The sequence below is a fragment of the Oryctolagus cuniculus genome, chromosome 1 (genome assembly GCF_964237555.1).
Source record: "Oryctolagus cuniculus chromosome 1, mOryCun1.1, whole genome shotgun sequence".
NCBI classification, from domain to species: Eukaryota; Metazoa; Chordata; class Mammalia; order Lagomorpha; family Leporidae; genus Oryctolagus; species Oryctolagus cuniculus.
This window is the reverse complement of record NC_091432.1, coordinates 204227142-204252408: the sequence shown is the minus strand read 5'-3', so window position 1 is coordinate 204252408 and position 25267 is coordinate 204227142. Positions and strand designations below refer to the sequence as shown.

Sequence of the window (25267 nt, the reverse complement as noted above, 5' to 3'; positions counted from 1 at the left end):
AATGAGGAAATATAAAATATTTTTATCTGAATACTCACACTTGAAAATATGGCAAGATTTATATATATACACATATACATATATATATATATATTACAGTTATAGTCTAAGTGCTATTTTCAAGCCGTAGGTCATAATCACTAATGGATTATGAAATCAGTTTAGTGGGTCACTACCAACATTTTTTAAAGGAGGATATATTAATATGGGGGTTTACTGCATTTAATAAAGGTAAGTATTCTACAAAATCGTTTTTAACCTAATATGTATCAGTTCTACATGTGTATGTGCGGAGTGCTGGGTCACTATGTAAATGGATGTCATATAGTGTGTGGTCAGAAAGGTCAGAAAGTCACTGAGAAGAAAACTGGTTTAAGTAGCCATTTGGTCTCTAGATGGTAGTCAGAGTAACCAGGAGATAGAACAGAAGCAAAGAAATCACAGCTGAGCCCACACTGATGAAGAAGAGCACAATTATTTTTAAAGAAGTCATTGGACAATAGTAACAGCTAAAGTAGGAAAAAGCTAGCAACATCCCTTCTAATAATAAGTTTAAAAAGCTCATTTATAGAGGCAGGTGATAAGAAAAGCACTACACTAGAACTATGGAGAACTGATCTCTATCAAACACTCTGAAACGAGTCCTCAGTGTCTGTGAAATGAAAGGATTAGACAAGAAGATAAATATCAACATCCCACCCTTTCTCTTTTTAAAAAAAAAAATTATTTATTTGAAAGGCAGAGTTACAGAGGGAGGGAGGGAGGGAGGGAGGGAGGGAGGCTGGCAGGGAGGCAGGCAGGGGGAGAGAGAGAGAGAGAGAGAGAGAGAAAGAGAGAGATCTTCAATCCGCTGGTTCACTCCCCAGATGGCCACAATGGCCAGAGCTGTGCCGATCTGAAGCCAGGTGCTTCTTCCTGGTCTCCCACATAGGTGCAGGGGCCCAAGCATCTGGGTCATCTTCCATTGCCTTCCCAGGCCATAACAGAGAGCTGAATAAGAAGTGGAGGAACCAGGATTCAAATTGACACCCATATGGGATGCCAGCACTGCAGGCGGCAGCTTTACCCACTATACCACAGCGCCAGCCCCCCACTCATTCTTAACACTCACTGATTCTGAAGGTTTTCAGACCTGAGTGCTTGGTTTATAATTGAGAGCTTTTGTTTTTAGTAACTAAAAATGTACCTTTTAAAAAGAAAACTATATAACATTTTAGTAATGGGTTTTATATCAAAATAAAGGCTTCATTGATGTCATATTTCTGAATGTCTAAGGTTTCCATTCCTGAAAGGTCTAGTTGGCTAGGTAAAAATCACTCTCAGACAACCATGCTATTGCTCACCCTGATGGCAAAAACAAAAAGCACAGGGTAGAAGGAAGAGAGAGGGAAGGGAGGGAAGAAGAGAAAATCATCATGTTCTTAGAATTATATCCACAAATCACATTTAAGCTGTTAAAAACTAATTAAAAAGTAATATAAAAAATTTTAAATGAAAAGCACACAGAAGGGGCCACACGGGAGCTACATAACCTCCATATAACTTTCTTGTTATCATACCTCATTTAAAAGTTAAAAACAAAAATACTATAATCACTGAGACAACTTTATACTGTTAAGACAACTGCAATCAGTAGTAAATATTTTATAGACCAAAAGATAAACTATTCTTAAAATTTCCTTTTGTCTCTGTCCATACTGGGATCATCTATTCTGGCTAAATAATTTATTATCTAAATACAGGTTATCTTCTGCTTCCTTAATGTTTTCCTTCTATTTCATCAATTTCCTTGCCTGGAGTTGGCTGCTTGTCCCAGTCTATGTGCTCTTCTGAGTCCACCCTTAAGAGCCTACCTGCTCCTCACCACTGGTAAACCCTTCCGTGTGGTCTCTAACCACTTCCTTAAACTCAGAGCACATATCTGCAAGAACAGGGGTTGCAAATTTTCAGATACATTGACACATACAACGTTAATTTACTATATATAATAGAGTTGCTCTGGTTAGGAATAGGCTACATATTATTTTATGAAGAGGCATTCAAGCAAAGATGTATGTATCAGGGGCCAGTGTTGTGGCTTAGTAGATAAAGCTGCTGTCTGCAACACCAGCATCACACATGGACACTGGTTCAGCTGCTCCACTTCCGATCCAGCTCCTTGTAAATGGCCTGGGAAAAGCAGCAGAAGATGGTCCAAGTGTTTAGGTCCCTGTCACCCACGTGAAAGACCCAGATAAAGTTCCTAGATCCTGGCTTCAGCCTAGTTCAGCCCTGGCTGTTGTGGCTACCTAAGGAATGAACAAGCAGATGGAAGATCTATCTCTCTCTCTCTCTCTCTCTCTTGCTCTCTGTAATTCTTTCAAATAAATAAATCTTAAAAAAAAAAAAGAAGATACATATTTCATCACATACACATCATATTTGGGATCACCTCTGAAACTAGATAAAATCTTTTTCATTAGGGAGAGACAGAGAGAGAGGTCTTCCACCCACTAGTTTACTCCCCAAATGGCCGTAACAGCCGGAGCAGAGGCAATCCGAAGACAAGAGCCAGGAGCTTCTTCTGGGTCCCCCAAGTGGGAGCAGGGGCCCAGGGACTAGTGCCATCTTTTTTTTTTTTTTTTTTTTTTTTAAGATTTCTTATTTATTTATTTGAGAGGTAGAGTTACAGACAGTGAGAGGGAGAAACAGAGAGAAAGGCCTTCCATCCATTGGTTCACTCCCCAAATGGCCGCAATGGCAGGAGCTGTGCCGATCTGAAGCCAGGAGCCAGGTGCTTCTTCCTGGTCTCCCATGTGGGTGCAGAGGCCCAAGGACTTGGGCCATCTTCTACTGCTTTCCCAGGCCACAGCAGAGAGCTGGATTGGAAGAGGAGCAGCCAGGACTAGAACTGGTGCTCCTATGGGATGCCACCGCCACAGGCAGAGGATTAACCTACTGCGCCACAGTGCCAGACTTCGCCATCCTCTGCTAATTTCCCAGGGCATAGCAGAGAAGTGAATTGGAAGTGGAGCAGCTGGGACTCAAATCAGCACCCATATGGGATGCTGGTGCCACAGGTAGAGGCTTAGCCTACAACACCACAGCGCTGGTCCCCTATCTCTTTCAATTTTAGCATGAAAACAGATAGTAATGAAATATATAAAAATACATCTGAATAGAAGCTCCATCAAAGGAATATAAACAGATCCAACTAATCAATCACTGACAGCTATTTGCCTCTGAACACTGCTATAAAACTGCCCAAGGGAAAATTCTGTCTGCCTTTCAAATAAATGAAAATAAATTTTAAAAAATTTTAAATATTGAAAAGAAGTAAATATCTACGAACACAAACACACAATGGTGTTTCATCAGGTCATATCATTAGTACAAAATGAGAGGAAGAGGCATTGTACTATTCCATTATGTGTTCTTTCTACAAGTACACATGGCCCATTATTTCTCTCTTGTTACAGAATACGGCCAATATCTGCTTTGGAAAACAAATCAAACCACTCTGACTGAACAGGATGGACACAGGAAAATCCAAATGACCAATATGCAGAAAGAAAGTAAATTCAGGTTTTGCTGTATTCACTTTTTACTGAATTTGCTTGTCTTCTGACAGTTCTTATCTACTTTGAAAATCACAGCACACAGACTATCAGGTATTTAAGCTTGCCAAATGTTATCCAAAGAGGTGATTTTATAACATAATTCTAAAAATAGAGTAATACTGATTTATAAAGCTCACTTTGTACATTAATGATAATTAGATTGTATTACTACTACTCAGTGAAAGGCTCAAATATGCACTTACAGGCTAAATAAAATATGGAACTAGAAAATTCACACCAAAATATGTATGATTAAATAAGAAAGTACAAATCTCTATAAAATAAGTGTTTTAAAATATGTATGAAGGGGCAATTGAAGACATAAAGAAAATCCATTTGTGCCATCAGGTCCCAAAGTCAGCATTAAAGCTTTACAACCAAGTACACAAAAAGCAAGCACCACAGGAAAATGATAAAAAGATGAGACTAGGAATAAACAAATAGGGTACCGGCAAAAGGAAAAAGCAAACACAACTGCGTTGATAAATTCCTGTATTATTACTATTATATTAAATAACACCATTTCTTACAGTGAGCAAATGGGAACCTGGACAATGTTGTCAGCTGCAAGACTCACCTTAAAAAGGGCTGAATATGAATTAAAAAAAAGTCAGCCCATACAATTAAAATTGCTATAAATAATGATGTATACATTTGAGAGGCATTAAGACAGAGAGCTCCTATCAGATGGTTTACTTCCCAAATGCCCACAATAGCTTGGGCTAAGCTGGGGCCAGAGCCAGGAGCAGGGAACACAATCCAGGGCTCCCATGTGAGAGGCAAGAAACCAATTACATGGGTCTTCATTGCTGCCTCCCATGGTCTGGACAAACAGCAAGCTAGAGTCAGGAGTCTAAGCCAGAAATCAAACCCAGGTACTCCAATGTGGGACACAGCACAGGTGTCTTAACTGCTAGTCTAAACACTGCTCTGTAGAAGTAATTTTTTAATTATATACTTACTGATTATAACTAAACTGAAATATTTTGATCATTTAATATGAAATATACATTGAAAAGTTTTTGAGCAAAACTGCCAGAAAAAAAAAAGAAGCAATTTACTATAGTTATGGATTCAAGCTGTAACAGAGTAATTCAGAATAACAACAGTTCTGATTAATATAATTAGCACTTGATATAAAACATAGAAAATTATTAATGGGAAAAAATGTACATGTAAAACCTAAAAAAAAAAACTATAAATGGATTCTCATTCTAAAATATTAACCCTTAAATTGATTTAAATAGCCACAGTTTTATATCAACTTAAGAGATAAGTCAACAGGCTAGCCTTAAATTAAAAATACAGAAAGCTCATATAAAATATACAGACTTGGGCAAATGATACCTTTCTATATGCTAATGATGAACCCCTAAACAAGTTTATGTCTCCCCCTCAATCAACTCACCCGACATTTTCTGCGTCTTCATCACACTCAGCTTTATATTTGCAGGGTCCACACTTGGAGTGTTTTCTGTGGGCTTCTGCCCCTGACCCTTCCTCTTCTGTTTAAAACGAAAAAGGAAATTTTCTAGATAAGCTTCATGTTTTTAGTAACTATCATCCTGTTTCTGGGGAAAATGTACCAAGCACTGACAACAGTCACTTACAAAATCTATCAATGCTTGAGTCCAGTAATGTTGCCAATATTGAATATAGCATATTCTTTGAGGAAAAAGAAGTATCATTGCTGGTAAAACCGATGCCTTAAACTATGCACCCAGGAACAGGATGGGATTTTAAACAATTCTTTTAAAAATAAATGTTCTCCAAAAGAACTACAATGTAACACTGAATTAGAGGAAAAGAAAAATAAAGCAAAAGAAGTAAATTTAATCATGTGATTACCATACTACTGAAACAAGCCTGTACACGCTGGTTAGCAGTTAACTCCTTGGCTATCGCCTTTCCTCACACCAGTTTCACACCTACCTTTCTAACAACAGAAAAATGAATTCCAGAGTTCAAAGAAATATTTCTCTTTAAATTTTAAAAAGGAAAGGAGTCTCTTATAAATGACTTTACCTCTTTTTCTTCTTGGCCACTTAAAATAACCACAAATACCCAGATGCAAACATGTATGAATCTCTCATGATCTAGCATCAAAAAATGGTGAATTTCACTGGCCTCCTACTGAGCTAGCATTCCACACTTAGTGGGATCCTACATATGTAGGTCTCAGCTAGACTGGATCTTATTCTGAGAACATCAAACCGGACAGAGAGATCACTTCTGAGGCCAATTTAAGAATTCCAGTTTATTCAAGGGATTTTCCAATTTTGTCTGGAAAAGAATATTATTCGGAGGGTGGCAACTGGGTAATCTTCTTCCAGTCTGCCATTTTTGGTGTTTGCCTGCACTTTAAGTAGAAATCCTCCCCTAACTCTCATGAACACTCCCAGATGCCAGGGATCCTAATTCTAAGTAATTCTGAGACCTCAGACATACCACAGGCTCTACAGAAATACCACAGGCTTTACAAGCTCACTAAAATTTGCGTATTAGCTGAACTAACAAAGCCTTTCTAATTCATACTCCCTATTATAACAGCCAACTTACATCCTGAGGTCAAGGCACTCCCTAATACACTACAAAAGCAAATCTTAATGTCAACTCTCACTTCTTTAAGAGGAACAATGACAGGGTTCTAATTGCATATCTGACCAGTGGAGCTAGATCACATGATCTCTTAAATTCCTTTCTACTTCTAATAGTCAGAATTTATGATCTGTTCCTTCATACATGATTATAAACTTCTGCTTGAATGTGTCTATTTAAACCAAATTCCATTGTTCAACAGCTTTAATCATTTCCTCTTCCTTTTTAATGAAACCGTCATCCTTGAACTTCTTTCTCATGATAATTCTATTCTCTAGCTGACCTTCAAAGATTCCACCTCTGAAATTTCAGGATTCTACAAAATGCAAACATCTGAGATAAAGTTTGTGTACTAATGAAAGGAACATAACTATAGTTTTCATTTGCACAAATGTGAGTTTTACCAGAGTGAATGTTCCTGGCTTCACGGTGTTCTTATGGCATGTATCCTGACATTACTCAAACATTATTTACCACTGTAGATAATCACGAAGATTTACAGCCTCATTAGACCATGAAATAGATTAGTCATTCTCAATTCTGATCATTTAAACATTACCATATGCTAATATCAAGGACTAATTTTTTTAAGTATCAGAAATAATTCACAGATTTGTAAGATAAAATAAAAAGCAAAGGAAATTTTAAAAGATTTATATTAAATTCTAAATCCCACTAGAATTGCCCTGCCAAGTGTTCCCTGATCTATGCACAACTTACTCTGGAGTTTTTTAACCTTGTACCCTGTAAATTTCATATGATCAAAAATTTGGAAGAAAGGGATAGAGTTATAAACACTCTGGTCCAAGCTAAAATCACTGGTGGAGATGAACCTAAGAAGAAAATTCACTTTGGTATAATCTCTGTTTCATAGGAGCAACTACATTTTCCCTTTAGTTTAAAAGCAAACCTTTAGTGAAAAATGCCTTAAAAAAAAAAAAAAAAAAACACCCAAGACTGACTGAGAGAGACAGCTAGGGATAAATGGCTAAGGGGCACATGGTTTCTTGTTGGGTTAATGAAATGTTCCGTAATTCACTGTGGTGATGAATTTACAACTTTGAATATACTATAGTCACTGATTGTATACAATCTCAAAGCTGTTTTTAAAAACGGCGAAAAAAAAGTCCTTTAAGAAGTATTTGAAACTTACCTCCTTCTCCAGATCCAGAGCCATTATCTGAGGAGAAAAACAACAAATATGAATACTTTCCCTGGGAAAAATTCACCTTTTCAAATAATAAAATTTACTATCAAAAATAAAGCTGTGATGTACATTATCATATAGATCTTTTATCATAGCTTTGACATGTACCAGCTTATTCATATAAACTATTTTAGTATTCTGTCTCAAAATCTAAATTACTGAGTTTCATAATCACCTATAAGTCATACATCTTTATAGTCCATTCAGGAAATATCCAGGTACTTTGTACAGAGTAAAGGCCAATAAATATTATAAATGACTAAACATAAATAATTAATTCTAATCGACTAATTTAAAAAGTAAAAGAAAAATTTACTTTTATTAAAGCTTTAGAGAAATAATGATTAAGCTGCTTTTATTTGAAAGACAGAAGAGGAGCTTTGCGCCTGGCTCTAAAAAATCTTCTTAATAAAATCTTTTGAAGATCAAAAACCAAAAGGTAAGAAAAGCCCTAAGGTTTAGGAAGGGAAGAACCCTAGAACTGACGTTTTCATATTACTAACAAAATTAACTTCCTCCAAGAAATCAAATCAGAAGGAATTGTGGTAGGAGCCTTCCCAGAACAAAGGAGAGGTGACGTGGCATTACCAGTAACTGCGTACCCATGCACAACCCTCTCAACCCTGTAGCATTAGGGTACCAATCAGAATGTTACCACACATGAGGACAAAGGGACTAACCATGTAAAAGGAAGCTGATAAAAGGTATATAAGGCATTGTATATCACATGATGTATAATGCATTCAGGGCTCAGTCTTTGGATGTGAATCACCGAGTCAGTGCCAGCAGGAATAAATACTACTTCCTGCTAAAGGCCTCAGTGTCCTGCCTCTGTTTGCGCATCCCACAACATTTCTGGGGGTCATCCAGGATTCTGAGGCAGGGTTTTCACTTCCCTTGTCACTGGCATATGATTTCCAGGACGCTGGGAGAGATGACCTCACCTGGTGCTAGTGGATCCATGGATCTAGAGGGGAACTACCCCTCACAGCACACTGGAACAAGGACCCCAGAAGCACAAAGGAATCCAGTGAGGCACAGGAACCAGCCACAGGTGCACCATCAGACTAGTAAGAACCCAGGTTCGTTTTGGTGAGCCTGTCCCTAAGCGGCAGATGGGGAACCTGATCACCTGCCAGAACTGCCTGAGTAGTCTCACAAAACCAAAATCCTAAGGTGCTGGGCTGCAGGTTGGAAGCTGCATTTGAGTGCAAGTAAATGATGACTGAATGAGCTGAGCTGAGTCATCACTTAACTGAAGGCCAAAGCAAGTGCAGAGTCCTGATCCGTGGGTCCCTGGCGATCCTTACACAGCTCAGGGCAGCCCTAGGCGCTCCACAAGGTCTACGAGCCTGATCCAAGTCAGGGGTGTAAACTGACCTGCCAATGATAAGAAGTGCCTGAATAGCTCCACAGGAACAGCCAGAAAAGGAAGAAACAATTTCTCACCCCTTCCCCTTCCCTCTTTGTGTGTGACTGTCTTGGGGGAGAGGTGGGGGAATAAGTGGCCAACAGGGTAAACCTACCCCCTTGGAGTGTGTGATGAAAAATTTGAGAAAGGGAGAATCAGGAGACTATGGTGTTAGACTGACTCCTGGCAAACTCCGGACTGTCTACAAAAGAGAATGGCCTTCATTCGGGGTGGGTTGGCCTTCCCAGGGGTCCCCAGATAAAGAACTAGTTAGTAAAGTGTTCCACGCTACTGGGGGGACCCTGGTCACCCCAACCTATTTCCCTACATTGACTACTAACAAGACATAGTCCTCTCTCAGCCACTGTGGCTAAAAACTTGTCTGGAAGAGAAGTGTAAAATCATGATGTAAGATCAGATGACAACCCCTCCAAAATGCCGACCAGAAACTTAAGAAGCCCATCTTATCTGAGGAGCCAGAAGAGGTTCACCCACCTTATGCACCACTGTACCATCTGCCACTATCTGCACTTCACCCACCTATGGGAGAGACTACCCTGCAGCAGAGCCCACCCAGAGACAAGCCACCCCCCTCAGAAAGTCACCCAAGATGCCCCTGATGGTAGCCACTTCGGGGCTGCTAGTCCTAACCCCATATACTCCCAACTGGGAAGCACCAAGAGCACCCTACTGACAGCCTCCCTCCCAATAGATGCCAAAGTGCGCTACAGATGTCACTTCTCAAGAGAAACCCAGGGGTTCATCTACAATGATCACGATGGTCAGATGCAAGGGGACAATGCACCTTCATACATCAGCCTTTTGCCACCACTGATCTCCTGAACTGGAAGAACCATACCCCCTCATTCACTAGGAAACCCCAAGCCATGATTGATCTGATGCAATGTATCATCCAGACCCATAAGCCCACCTGGACCAACTGTTGCCAGCTTCTTCAGACTCTGTTTAACACTGAAGAATGCCAAAATTACCCAGGCCACATTGAAATGGATAGAGGAACACAGCCCAGCAGGGACTCGGAATGCCCAAGCTTACATCCAGAATCAGTTTTCTGAGGAAGATTTCCAATGGGACCCTAATGATGACCAGGAGTTTCAGAATGCTCAAATGTTACCAAGAGGTCCTTTGAAGCAGCATGAGGGAAGAAGGGGGAAAGGTCATGAATGTGAGTAAATCCTCAGAGGCACTCCAAGGAGCTGAGGAAAGCCAAATCAATTCTATGGAGACTGTCCCAAGCCTTCCATCTCTACACTCTCTGACCCAAAAGCGGCAGAAAATCAATGGGTGGTCAACGCTGCCTTCATTGGCCAGGCCCAGGGAGACATCAGAGGCAAGCTATAGAAGCTGGAGTGCTTTGCTGGAATGAATGCAAGCCAGCTACTTTACGTCTCCACCTAAGTATTTGTTTATTGAGATCAGAAAGCCCTCCAGGAGGCTGACCAAAAAATGAAATGAAAAGTAGCTCCGCTCACCACGGCCCTAGTGGAACAGTCAGGACACTCCCAAAGAAGTGCTCCATTGGGTCTAGGACAAGACCAAAGGAGAGGTCAGCCAGAGGGATAGCAGCACCTGGAGGTTAGACTGGGACAAAATCAGTGTATCAGTGGTCACGAGGAAGGTCACATGAAGAATGAATGTCCTTGACAGTCAGCAGAATATCACCCAACTCCCTGGCCCCAAGGGAGAGGACAAGTGATCCAGGGACGCTACCAATCCATGCAACAACCATCCGAAGCTCCTGGGGAAGACTCTGTAGGCCTAGCTGCCATGGAGAACTATGAGGAAGACTAGGACAGAGTAGGCTCCATTTTGCTATGCCTCAGGAAGCCCATGGTCTGAATGACTGTAGGGAGCCAGCCCACTGACTTCATGGTGGACACCAGGGAAGAGTACTCAGTGGTGACTCAACCCATGGGCCCCCTTTTGCAAAGTCAAGCAGCTGCTATGTGGGAGTCATAGGTAGCTGAGCCCGTCACTCCTTCTTACAGCTACAGCAGTGCAATTTAAGCAGCCATGTAGTCTTTCATGAATTCCTATACCCCCCTAACTGTCCTGTGGCCTTCACAGGTCAGAACCTTTTGGGAAAACTACAGGCCCAGGGACCAGCACTGTGGTGTGGTGGGTAAAGCCACCGCCTCCAGTGCCAGCACCCCGTATGGGCACCCATTTAAGTTCCAGCTACTCCACTTCTGGTCCAGCTCTCTGCTATAGCCTGGGAAAGCAATAGAAGATGGCCCAAATATTTGGGCCCTTGTACCCCCATGGGAGACCCGGAAGAAGTCCCTGAATCTTAGCTTTGGATCGGCACAGCTCCAGTGTCTGCGGCCAATTGGGGAGTGATACAGCGGATGGAAGACCTCTCTCTCTCTAACTCTTTCAAATAAATAAATAAAAATCCTTAAAAACAAACAAACAAAAAATTATAGGCCTAGATAACTTTCAACTCCCACGGCCAAGCAGCTCTGACCCCGAGAAAACCAGAAATGAAAGTCATGACTCTCAGAGCTCCCCAAGGAGAGGAGTGGCACCTCTATAATCTCCTAGAGGAGCCACAACAGAGACCTGAGCCTCCCTTTAAGCTGCCTGGAGTATGGGCTGAGGACAATTCTCCCAGACTGGACTGGTCAGAAACATACTCCCAGTAGTGGTAGAACTACAACCAGGGGTTGGATCCGCCTGCCACAGACAATATTTCATCCTTCACAAGGCACAAACTGGGATCCAAAAGCACCTAGAGAGACTTCTAAAGTATAAAATCCTCCAGCCCTGCCACTTGCCTTGGAACACTCCCCTCCTGCTAGTTCAAAAGCCATGGACAAAACAACTATCAGCAGGTTCAGGACCTATGAGCAGTAAACCAGGCTACCAGTACCCTATACCCAGTTGTCCCTAACCTCTATGCTCTCCTGGGTCTCATCCCTGCTGAAACTGCCTTCTTTACATGTCTGGACCTTAAGAATGCCTCTTCTGTATCCACCTGGCCCCTCAGAGTCAACTAATCTTTTCCTTCCAGTGGGAAAATGCTGAGACCAGAGACAAGGGCCAGTTGACCTGGACTAGACTGCGTCAAGGATTCACAAATTCTCCAACCATTTTTGGTATTGTGCTAGTCTCTGATTTAAAGTCTTCATAGTGAATCAACATGGCTGCACACTACTCCAGTACATGGATGACCTCCTGCTAGCTGGACAGACATGAGAGAATTGCAAGGAAGGAACATGACTGCTCCACCCCCTCCAGTGGGAAGCTGGCTACAAAGTCTCAAGGAAAAAGGCTCAAATCTGCCAAGAAAAGGTAAAATACCTTGGTTTCCATCTGTCCCAAGGACAGCACCAATTCGGCCCATAAAGGAAACAAGCAGTTTGCTCAATCCCAACCTCCTTGACCCAATGCCAGATTCAGGAATTCCTTGGGGCCTCTGGCTTCTGCAGGATCTGGATACCCAGTTTCTTCATTTTTGACCCTTTTACAAAGCCACAAAGTGGGGAGAAAAGGAGATTCTATTGTGGGAAGAAGCACAAGAGAAGGCCTTTAAACAGAACAAGCAAGTCCTCCCAAAAGCCCTGGCTCTGTGACTTCTGAACGTAACTAAGCCTTTTTTCCTATATTTGCATGAACACAGACACCGTGGTCAGGGTACTAACCAAATGCTGGGGTCCTGGCATCGTCCAGTGGCATATATTTCTAAATAAAGCTGGCCACCCTGCCTCTAAGCTCTCGCTGCCATAGCCCTCCTCATATCAGAGGCCAACAAACTTATTATGGGGCAGGATCTGATGGTTCAAGTACCACACTCAGTCCTGACCCTAATGTAATATAAGGGACAATACTGGCTAAATAATGCCAGAATGGTCAAATATCATGGGATACTGTATGAAAACCTATGTATTCGCTTTGAGAACTTTAAAGCCAGCAACCTATTGCCTACTGAGTCAGGCAGGCATAACAGACCATGACAGCATAGTAGTCATGGATATTTTTAAGATTTCATTTATTTATCTGAGAGGCAGAGTTACAGACACTGTGAGAGGAAGAGAGAGAGAAAGGTCTTCTATCCACTGGTTCACTCCCCAAATGGCCGCAATCACCGGAACTGAGCCAATCTGAAGCCAGGAGCTTCCTTTGGGTCTCCCACACGGGTGCAGGGCCCAAGCACTAGGGCCATCCTCCACTGCTTTCCCAGGCCATAAACAGAGAGCTGGATCGGAAGAGGAACAGCCGGGACAGCAACTGGTATCCATATGGGATGCCTGTGCCACAGACAGAGGCTTAGCCTACTACACTTATGCCACTGTGATGGCCCTGGAATGAGGTGTTTTCTAGCCACCCAGACTTGACAATCTCAAAGACCCAGATGTAGAGTATTTCACTGATGGCAGTAGCTTCATCAAAGAAGGGAAATGCCTCTCAGGATACTCTCGAGTGACCCCACATTCTACCACTGAGGCCAAACTCCTGCCTGCAGGAACCTCAGTACAAAAGGCAGAACTCATAGCACTGAACTGAGCTCTCCAACTAGCAGCAGGAATCCGTGTCAATATATGTGCAAAACTCAAAATATGCCTACACCACTCTCCAAATATATAGGACCTTATATAAAGAAAAAGGACTAATCCATTCAAGGGGGAAAGTCATTAAATATAGAAAAGAAGTCCTAGAGTAGTTGGAGACTGTATGGATACCCAGAAAAATGGCTGTTATGCAGTGTTGGGGCCATCAAAAGGGGGATGCCACTACAGCCTGGGGAAACTAAAGAAACAACTGAGAGACTAAGGACATGGCTACCAAGGGATCAATAAAGTTGATCACCCTGAATACTGCCCTGTCCCTCAAATCCCTAGTAGAATGGGACCCAAACTACTTCCAGCATGAGTTAACCTGGTTCAAGACTGAACGTGGAAGTTACATCCAGGGTGAATGGTAGAAATTTGAGGACATCTGTGTTTCAGCCCCGGAGTCCCTAGCACCAACTTTCATCTAAGAAGTTGTACCAAGAGACCCACATCAACTGGACAGCCCTGGAATTCACACTGGGTCAGCATTTCTACACCCCTAGACTCTCCAGCATAGCCCAAGAAGTATGCAAAGAATTTGAGGTGTGTGTTTGGAACAACTCCCACTGAGGGCCCAAGGTGCCTCCCCAGATACAAAGTGTAGGAGGAAGACCACTTGAAAACTTAATTGTGGACTTTACTGAGCTCCTTGGTGTTTGGAGTTGCAAATATCTATTGGTTTTTGGGTGTGTTTTCTCAGATTGAGTAAAGGCTTTCCAATCCACACTGAGAAGGCCCATGAAGTGGCCTGGCTTCTGCTAAAGAAAACTATCCCATGCTTCAGAATCCCAGTTACTATCAGGTCCCACAACAGGCCTGCATTCATAGCAGAAGTGGTACAGATGGTGACAAAAGGACTAGGAATTACCTGGAAGTTACAGACGGCCTATCAGCCCCATGGCTCAGGAAAAGTGGAACAAATAAAGCAAACTCTGAAGATACAATTGAGTAAATTGTGCCAGAAGACCCACCTACACTGAGATCAACTGTTACTGATAGCTCTGTTAAGCATTAGGGCTATCCCTACCAAGCAAACAGGGATCTCGCCTTTTGAAATTCTCTATGGGCACTCCATCATCCAGGGAATGCAGGGAGATAAAAAGAAATAGGCAACCTCAGCCTGAGGCAACAGATGCAAGCCCTTGGTTTAACCCCATCTTCCACCAATCATTGGATTAGGGAACGATTACCCATGAGCTTAACCACAGATGCCCATCCCTTTAAGTCAGGAGACACAGTGTGGGTGAAAGAGCAATGATCAGCCCCTAAAATGTCTTTGGAGAGATTCGTTCACTATGTTTTGCCCACCCCTACTGTAGTTAATGTTGCCAAGGTGGTACCCTGGATCCACCACAGCAGGGTAAAACCAGCCTCTAGCAACTGGGAGTGCATCTCCGATCCAGCTGCACTGTGCAAGTTAACCATCAGGAATAAACAAGCCACACCCCAAGATACCCACAGGACAAGCAGCCCTGCTTTGGTCACTCCAAAAGCTGACCAATCTACACACAGTAGAAGCCTGAGGAACTGAAAGCCCCATGACCTACAAGATGAATCGTCTATTCTTTTTTTCTTTTTTTTTTGATTTGAAATCTAGGGACAAATGTCCTTTATTTTTCTTTCTTTTTTTAAAAAAAAACTTTCATTTAATGAATATATATTTCCAAAGTACAGCTTATGGATTACAATGGCTTCCCCCCTATAACGTCCCTCCCACCCGCAACCCTCCCCTTTCCCACTCCCTCTCCCCTTCCATTCACATCAAGATTCATTTTCGTTTCTCTTTATATACAGAAGATCAGTTTAGCATACATTAAGTAAAGATTTCAACAGTTTGCTCCCACACAGAAACATAAAGTGAAAAATACTGTTTGAGTACTAGTTATAGCATTAAATCTCAATGTACAGCACACTAAGGACAAAGATCCTACATGAGGAGTAAGTGCACAGTGACTCCTGTTGTTGACTTAACAAATTGACACTCTTGTTTATGGCATCAGTAATCAACCTAGGCTCTTGTCATGAGCTGCCAAGGCTATGGAAGCCCCCTGAGTTCACTGACTCTGATAATTTTTAGACAAGGCCATGGTCAAAGTGGAAGTTCTCTCCTCCCTTCAGAGAAAGGTACCTCCTTCTTTGATGACCCGTTCTTTCCACTGGGATCTCACTCGCGGAGATATTTCATTTAGGTTTTTTGTTTTGTTTTGTTTTGTTTTGTTTTTCCCCAGAGTGTCTTGGCTTTCCATGCCTGAAATACTCTCATGGGCTTTTCAGCCAGATCCGCATAATACTTTATCCATTTTAGTATTTTTTTTGTTCTAGTACCATTGGTTGAACTCTGTAATTAACACACAATTATTCTTAGGTGTTTAAATTTTAACTGAAAAGTGATCCCTGTTAGGAATTTGGAAAACATGCTAAGTGAAATAAGCCAATCCCAAAGGGACAAATACCACTTGTTCTCCTTGATAGGTGACAACTAACTGAGCACCAAAAAGGAAACCTGTTAAAGTGAAATGAACACTATGAGAAACGGTGACTTGATCAGCCCTCACCCTAACTGCTGATGAGCAACTTGATATGTTATCTCTCTTAGTATTTTTTTTGTTTGTTCTACTTAATACTTCTGGTTGAATACTGTAATCAATACACAATTTTTCTTAAGTGCTGAAACTTAACTGAAATGTGATCACTGTTAAATATAAGAGTGGGAATAAGAGAGGGAAGAGATGTGCAATTCAGGACATGCTCAAGCTGACTTACCTCAAACGGTAGAGTTAGAAACATACCAGGGGATTCCAATTCAATCCCATCAAGGTGGCATGTACCAGTGCCATCTCACTAGTCCCAGTGATCAATTTCTGTTCACAATTGATCATAATGATAGGACTAACAGTCAAAGGGATCACATAAACAAGACTAGTGTCTGCAAACACTAGCTGATAGAATCAAAAAGGGAGAGAACGATCCAACATGGGAAGTGAGGTACACAGCAGACCCATAGAATGGCAGATGTCCTAAACAGCACTCTGGCCTCAGAATCGTCTATTCTTAATTTTTGTGACTGTAACTATGTTCTTATATGGGTCCCCAATGGGCTCCACATCCCTATCTTGTGACTCATGTATTCACATAACTAGATCAGGCCAGGATGTCACCAAAACCCTGCATTATTATACCCATTTCTCCTGCCAGGGAACAGTCTCAGGGACCTGCAGACATAGTAAGACCATCTATTCCATTTGCCAGCAAGGGGATCAGTACACTTATTTCAACCCACAGTACTCCCCAAATGAGAAGTGGCTAGAGGTTCAGAGCCTTGACATATGGGTCAAATAATTAACGAAACCCAAATCACTAACTCAAAACAACCTATATAAGTCCTTTCTGATGTGTGTGCAGCCACAGGTGGCAACCCTTCACATGTTATCAAGTGTAGAACTCAGGTGAGGTACAAGAATACAGCTCAATGATAAATACATGTGTGATCAGTCTCAGACTGGCTCCAGTTAACAGTGATAGCTGGCCTCACTGTCCTTATTGGAGCTGTGTTTCATGGGAAAATAAAACAGCCCTCCTCCAAAAGGTGTTGCCACATCAAACTGTCAATTGGGAACTTGTAATCTTGTTAACTTCATCATCCTTAACCCAGAGGATTCGAGATGGAAAGTTGGCCATCAGATTGGTATATATATATATATATATGGATGAGGCATAGACCATGGAATCATGTTATATTTCATGAGGGTTACAGTCCCACACCAGGCATCATCTCATGAGGCCTTTTATTCCTTTTACGAGGAAATGAAAAAGTAGGTTCTCCCCACATCTCTACTACAACAAAAACCCTGTACCTGGCCATAGCAGAGACTATTGCTCAATCTCTACACGTCTCTTCCTGCTATGTATGTGGGGGAACCAGTATGGGAGATCAATGGCCGGGGTAGGCTAAGGAACTAGACCCTTGGGAGCCATATAATGAAACAAAATCTCCCCTCTGAACTGCTGGTGTTTGGCTTCTCAAAACCTCAATAATTGGAAAGTACTGTCTCACCCAATAGAGAAGACAGTTTAATACCTCACTTGGAAACCTGACATGCCAGGGCCAAGAATCCTATGACAACTCAGAAAACCCAGTGGCAGGAATCCCCAAACCTTGTCCAATTTCTCTAACCTAAAAAAGCCTGGGACAACCTCACCACAAACATGGAGTGATGGGACCCAGAGGTACTATACTGAATATGCGGAAAGGCCATTTTTACTAAACAACCCCAATTCTGGTCCAGATTTTGTGCGCTGAGAACTATCCACCCTTCCTTCTTCTACTCCCACTGGCTAGAAGAAACATTTGGGAGTCCCTGTATATGAGAACTGAGGGAGCCAGAGAGAGTGGCATACCCCATCAATTGATGACTGGAAAGATGATCAATGGTGGGGCCTATGCTGTTGCATAGTGAGTAAAGCTGCTGCCTAAACTGCCGGCATCCTGGCTGCTCCACTTATGATCCAGCTCTCTGCTATGGCCTAGGAAAGCAACAGAAGATGGCCCAAGTCCTTTGGTCCCTGTACCCGTGTGGGAGACCCTGAGGAAGCTCCTGGCTCCTGGCTTTGGATTGGCCCAGCTCCAGCCGTTGTGGCCATTTGGGGAGTGAACAGCAGATGGAAGACACCTCTCTCTCTATCCCTCTCCCTCTGCCTCTACCTCTCTGTAATTCTGCCTTTCAAATATTTTAAAAAAGATGATCAATGGCCCCCTTAGTGAATAATTTACTATCATGGCCCCTGGCACCTGTGCAGAGGACAGGTCTTATGAGTACCATACTCTCATCTACATGTTAAACTGTATCATCAGCATATGGCTGTTGTTGAGAGTACAACTAAAGAGCTCTCAATATATTGACCAACAACATACTAAAATACACAATGCCATCTATCAAAACTGCTTAGCCCTAGCCTACTTGTTTGCTTGGGGGAGACTTTGTGGAAAATCTAACCTGAACAACTGCTGCTTACAGATAGATGAGGCAAGGTCACAGAAGCAATAACAGACCAAACTGAGAAAGATCACCCATGTCCCAGTCCAGACCTGGAAAAGCTGGAACCCAGGGGAATTGTCTAGGGGGTGGTTTTCAAATTTGGGGGGACTCAAGACCCTTATAAGTTTTGTAGTTTTAATTTGGGGGGCTTGCCTGATTCTACCTTGCCTGGTACCCCTGGTTCTAAGACCTGTCTCTAGCATCATCAAGGCTACAGTCAAAAGAAAAGTGGCCACATATGTCATGAAATTAAAGAAATATAAACCTTTAAACCAGGATGATCTGTCCAAGAGCATCAAAAGGGAGAATGTGGTAGGAGACTTCCCAGAACAAAGAAGAGGTGACCTGGCATTACCAGTAACCATGTACCCATGTGCAACCCTGTCTCAATCCTGTAGCATTATGGCCAATCAGAATGTATGTTACCATACATGAGGGACAATGGGACTAAAAATGTAAAAAGAAGCTGACAAAAGTCATATAAGGCAATGCCCCACTGCGTTTTGGGCTCAGCCTTTGGATGTGAATCTGCTGAGCCAATGCTGGCACAAATAAACACTGCTTCCTGCTAAAAGCCTCAGTGTCCTATCTCTATGCCTGCATACAACTAAAGAATCTCAAAAAGAAGTGGGTCTAAAATGTAACATATATAAAAATGTATTTTATGATTCTAAAGAATCAACATATAGCACAAAATATGTTGAAAAGATAGTAATGCTATGGTATCATCAGCATGGAGCTGTTGGGGGAAAAAAAAAAAAAGCACACACATCTAGTGAAGGATTTGACACTTGATCCAGCTCCTTCCAGATCCTAGAGCACCTACTCCAGTTCTTCAGTTCTCTAGAGTAGAGCAATACTCAAGTATACTGCTCCCCGCACTCATCAGACTCCTTCAGGCAATGACAGAATTCACAGATACGGTAGAAACAGGAGCTACTAGAAAAATATATGTCGTATGCAGCAACAACTGCAAAATCTTCATGGCTTTTATGGAGACTCTAAACTCGTGTTCAATTTTGACTAATTAACCATAAAATTATATCTCTGATTACAGAGGAAAAGAAGGAGTGAAGGAGTAGGAACAAAGGAACTCAATTTAAAACTTTTCTTAGGAAAACACTCCTTCTTTCTATCCCATATACACTGGGTAGATGTGACAGACACTATGCTAAATGCTAGGAAAAAATAAATAAATAAGACTCATTCCTAGGGCAGAGATACTCTCAACCTTTTCTTCAACCCATGTCTAATTTTAATATAAGTATCTCACACTTCGTTTGGCATTTGGGATTCCAAAGAAAATTAACTACTGTAACTACTCTGATAATGAGGTACAGGTCTTCCAATGGATTTTATTTTGTAGACCACACTCACACCTTCCCCAGACCATACAACCCTACCCTAGGATCATGATACACCTCTATAGGCAGGACATACTGCCTTCCCATTGAAAAATGATTGATCTGACTAGAGGCAGAAATGTCAGATAAATGAAACACAGAATGGTATATGCATAGAGACACACACAAGGTGTGAACAAAATCTGTCTCCCAATGTCACAAAATAAAGATTTCAGAGGAGAAAATCCTTAAAGCCCAATCTTAGAGCATAAGAAAGCAGTTTGCAAGTAAGCAAAAAAGAGTACATCTCATAGAATAGAACTTATGAAAGATAAAATGGTATAAAAACATTGGCCCACTCAGCAAATAACAAAATCAATAAAGCATCCTACAGCTTAACTCATTCAAATTTTATTTAATAATTCCAGAAGATGACATCTATTTTATGATTTAGGAAACTGGGGCTCAAAGAAGCCATACGGTAAAATATGAGTTGGAGTTCCTTTAAAGCCATGTCTTCTAACTCTAGTGCAATGCTCTTTCCAATTCACTACCCTTCTTTCTAATGTTTAATATTCACTACCAAGACTGACATTGTGACACAGCAGGTTGAAACGCTGCCTGTAAAACCAGAATTCCACATGGGTGCTGATGCATGTCCTGGCTGCTCCACTTCCAATCCAGCTCCCTGATAATGCACCTGGGAAAGTCCAAATCCTTGCGCCCCTGCTCCCACGTAGGAGACATGGATGAAGTTTCACGTTCCTAGCTTTACTCTGGCCCAGCCCTGGCTATTGTGGCCATTTGGGGAGTGAACCAGCAGACTAAAGATTCTCCCTCTCTAACTTTGCCTTTCAAATAAATAAATATTTTTTTTAAATATTCACTATCTATCAAAGCACTTGATGTCTTAAACACATGCACCTCACAAATGATGCATAATTATTTTGGGACTGCAAGAAATTCCATATTCCTCTTTAGTTTCTATATCAAATATGTGAAACACAACATCCTTAGAGAAGCAAATAAGAACTACACCAAATGATAATCTACTAGCCTAAGAACATAACGTCTCCAAGCACCTAATTATTTAGTAGTAAAATATTCATCCTTGGCCCAAGAGAAGTCTGACCTGTGCCCACAGCTTCTGGAAGATACTCTAAGTCATGCCTGATGGCAGTGTCTTTACTAGGGGAGGATTTCTGACCACCTGATCTTTGAATAGAGATAGCCACATACGATAGTCTTAGGGTACGGGCTGGACACACTAGAAAGACCAACATATAATTTAGAGTGGGGGCTTCAGGTCACACAGTGTTGCTAGCCCTGGCATCTGAGATAAATACATGGACAGTCAGTCATTGGGCATGAGACAGGCACTGTGGCACATGGGTTAAGCCACCATATGTAAGCCTGCATCCCATATCAGGGTGTAGGTTTGCATCCTGGCTACTTCACTTTCAATCCATCTTCCTGCTAATATATCCTGAGAGGCACCAGATGATGGCTTTCAGAGACAGGGAACATTTTTTTGGCCAAGGGCCATTGGAGATTTATCACATCATCTACAGGGTGTACACAATTATCAGCCTAAAAATGAGTCTGCTATAGACATACTAATTTTGAGTCCTGCCTGTATTTGCCTTGGTTGGAACAGTCTCCACATAACCTCAATACAAATAATTTTGCATGCCTTATACGGCTTATGGGCTGGATATTCCCCATCCTCCAGTTAAGTTCTTGGACTCTTAACATGGGAGACCAGAAGAGTTCTAGGCTCCTGGCTTCAGCCTGACCCAGACCTGGCTGTTGTGGGAATTTGGGGATTAGACCATCGATGGAGAATTTTCTGTCTCTCTTTCTTTCTGTCATTCTGCCAAGTAGATGAAAATAAACATTTTTGAAAGTTAAATAATGAAGTCCCAAAAAAACTTAGAACTCTAAGGCTCAGGTGAGCTTTTCTAGTTGGCAGTAATCCACATGTATCGTCACACATTGTGACCTGGAGGAGCTGACTCTGTCCCTGACTCCACAGGGAGAGGATATCCAGAAATTCAACCTTAGGTTTCTCCTAGAATCTGTCCATACCTCTCTTCCCTTGGCTCTTGTTAACATGTATCCTTTCCCTGTAATAAACCAGAAGCACCAGTACAACAGCTTTCAGTGAGTTGTGTGAGCCCCTGCAGCAGACTATGGAACCTGAGGGTAGTGTGTGGTACCTCCGGAACTCAAGTGTCAGCAGTGAGGGCGGTCTTGGACACTGTGCCTTCTACCTTTGTAGTTGGCTTCAAAATCATCAGATCCAGCAAGAGAGAGAACTTTAAGCACCATAATACTCAAATAAAGAAAGAAAATCACATAGGAATAGTCTTCACTAACCCCTGTACAACAATTTTAATTGCAATATCTCACCTGCAGCCCTATTTTCAAACACAAGCACAAGAAAGAAACTAATAGTAATACTTCCCAAAATCAGTCACTACCAATTCAGGAGGATAAAGCGGAAGAAAATACAAACAGCTGGGTTGGGAGAGGGTTGGGAGAGTGGGCAGGCAGTGGGAGGCAGCAGGGAGAAGAGAAGAAACACAACCTGAAATGCTACTAATGATTTTCTACACATATTCCTGACCACCTCCTTCCCCGCACCAAAACAAGTCTACAACATGGATTCCCTATCACTTCCCACCCCAAATCTTATTCTGCCTCATGTTCAAATCTTAAAGCCAGCAAGAGGCAGAGCCCCACATAAAAAGGCTTTAGGCCTTAAAAATGTAGGGCAGTAACTCAGTCAATACAACCACTCAGAGTTAAAAAGAGCAACATGAAATTGCAGCAAAGACAACTCCCTAATTCCTCCACACAATCACCTCCAATCCATGCGAGAGCTTTGGTAATGTACTTCTAACTATAAGTCTCCTTTTGGGTAGCATTTATAAAGAATATCATACGTACCAGAGTAGCATGGTCCTCTGGCCACTACTGTTATCTCTTTCTGGTGCTTACAAGCAGCCCTTCTGAGAAAGCATTCATTTTGGTAAGTGTCCCCATTTGATCCACAGACAGGAATGTAATTTGTATGGCACTGCAAAAGGAACAAAAATAAATTCTCAGAACTAGGTGTGAATATTAATAGTTTATTACACATTCATGAATACAATACCATAGTATTATGACATACTTCTACTACTGAATAGTTTGTTCTTTTACTTGATTTTTTTTTACAGGCAGAATCAGACAGAGAGAGAGAGAGAGACAGAGAGAAAAGTCCTCCTTTTTCCGTTGGTTCACCCCCCAAATGGCCATTACAGCCGGCGCGCTGCACCGATCCGAAGCCAGGAGCCAGGTGCCTCCTCCTGGTCTTCCAAACGGGTATAGGGCCCAAGCACTTGGGCCATCCTCCACTGCCTTCTCAGGCCACAGTAGAGCGCTGTACTGGAAGAGGGGCAGCCAGGACAGAATCCGGTGCCCCAACTGGGACTAGAATCTGGGGTGCTGGCGCCGCAGGCGGAGGATTAGCCTAGTGAGCCGCGGCACCGGCCTTACTTGGTATTTTAAAAAAAGAATTATGCTACTTCTTCACATGTTTTTTTCATATTCATAATGGAAATGCACCAACTATCCATTAAAAATAAGAATAAAAGTCCCTATGCCAGCTACTTCATTTTCTTACTGTAATAACCCAATGAGAGAATAACAGGAAATTCCTGACAATATTTGTAAAGAGCACTACTTATGTAAAGTCATTATTATCATAACTAATTTACTCAATACATCTAAGTGGGCAAAATCACAAGGTAAATGCTATTGAAGACAAAAAGAAACATAAGATAAAGCTCTGTCCTCAGAGACTTCATAATCATCTAAGAGTCCTACAAATAAAAAAAAAATGCAAAACTACATCATGTAACAATCAATAGTACAGGCAAAAAGTATAATATCTATTATTTTACTAGTACAGAAATAAATATAATACCTATAATCTGTATTATAAGTGGGAGTATTCAAGAAAAGCTCCTCAGAGAAAGTGAAATATGAACTGGGTCTTGAAGAACATGTAAGATATATGAAGAAGGAAACAGGTGATAGAAATTTCAGAAATGACACTGGACTAGCATATGTGAAAAACTTAAAACTTCTACAGGTCAAATATCACAAATGACTAAAGTTTTAAAATCTAGGAGAAATGTGATAGCAAACGGAAATAAACTATACTTACAGCTTAATTTAGAAAAGTAAACATGTCTAAATTAAATTCCTAAAGAATTTTTCACATTACTTGTCTTCATGTTTTCCAATTTCCATGTTCATGATTTTCTGTCTGTCTCTATTTTTCTCCAATGAACAAGACACTAAATGGTGGTTAGGCTTACCTGATGAAGCATATGCATGGCATGCTACCACAGGCCAAGTACTAGAAAAAACAACTTATTTTGCTTGATATTATCAACACAATCCTACATCAACTTTTATTAAAGAAGCTTTCCTATATTCCTCCAATTTTTCATGGATCACAAAGTCCTTTATTATCTTTCCCTAAAATGTACACAGTCACTCCTATGATCTCTGTACCAATCATTACCTCATAATTACAAAGTACAATTTAGCAAAGGAGGCCACAAGTTCCAATATGTCAAATGCTAAGTCTACCAAACCTCTCCCCTCAACAAATATTCAATGACTTTCTAATGCCGTGCTCTCAAGGTACTCACACCAGAGTGGGCACTGTGGAATGAGCAGGTTAATGCATCTCTGGAAACCCCTACATTCCATATTGGAATACCTTGTTGGAGTCCCAGCTACTCTGTGCTTCTGATCCAGCTTCCTGCTAATATGGCCTGGGAGGCAGCAGACAATGGCTCAAATAATTAGGTTCCTGTCATGTGGGAGACCTAGAGGAATTCCCAGGCTCCTGGCTTTGGCCTAGCCTAGCCCTGGCTTTTGTAGGCATTTGGTGAATGAACCAGCAGATGGAAGCACACGAGAGATATCTCTATCTATCTATCTATCTATCTATCTATCTATCTATCTATGTGTGTGCCCCTTTCTGTCACTCTGCCTCTCAAATAAATCTAAAAAGAAAACAGGGAACCAACATCACCACTAGAGGTGGAATGCCCTTGTGGGGGCATTTTTCATTGTCATAATGAGAGGACATTACTATAATTTAGCAAGTGGATTCCAAGGTTGCTAATGTACTACAAAAGAAAGGACAGTTCACCACACAGCAGACTCACAGGATGATAATCGTTTTAAGTAGCACTCTGACCTTAAAATCAGCCCTTAAGACATTCTGGTCGGGCTGAAAAGCCCATGAGAGCATTTCAGGCTGGGAAGCCAAGACACTGTGGAAAAAAAATGTCCTAAATGAAGGATCTCAGGAATGAGACCCCAGTGGAAAAAAGGGGCTATCAAAGAAGGATGTACTTTTCTCTGAAGGGAGGAGAGAACTTCCATTTTGCCTATGTCTAAATACTGACTGAGATTGTGGATTCAAAAGGC

The 25267-nt window shown here is 41.7% G+C and overlaps 1 protein-coding gene across 3 annotated transcripts in view; it reads right to left on the bottom strand.

The window, feature by feature from the left end:
- Positions 1 to 25267, bottom strand: part of TMEFF1 (transmembrane protein with EGF like and two follistatin like domains 1) — a 132514-nt gene that overhangs the window by 68584 nt on the left and 38663 nt on the right. For all 3 annotated transcript variants that reach the window (XR_011381234.1, XR_011381233.1, XM_002707936.5), the window contains exons 3-5: positions 22721 to 22850; positions 7351 to 7377; positions 5008 to 5104 (exon numbers count right to left, since the gene is read on the bottom strand). Coding sequence is in view for 1 of the 3 variants with exons in the window: in XM_002707936.5 (XP_002707982.1) it covers positions 5008 to 5104; positions 7351 to 7377; positions 22721 to 22850 (254 nt within the window). In the remaining 2 variants the exon portion in view is untranslated. The remainder of the gene's footprint in view (positions 1 to 5007; positions 5105 to 7350; positions 7378 to 22720; positions 22851 to 25267) is intronic.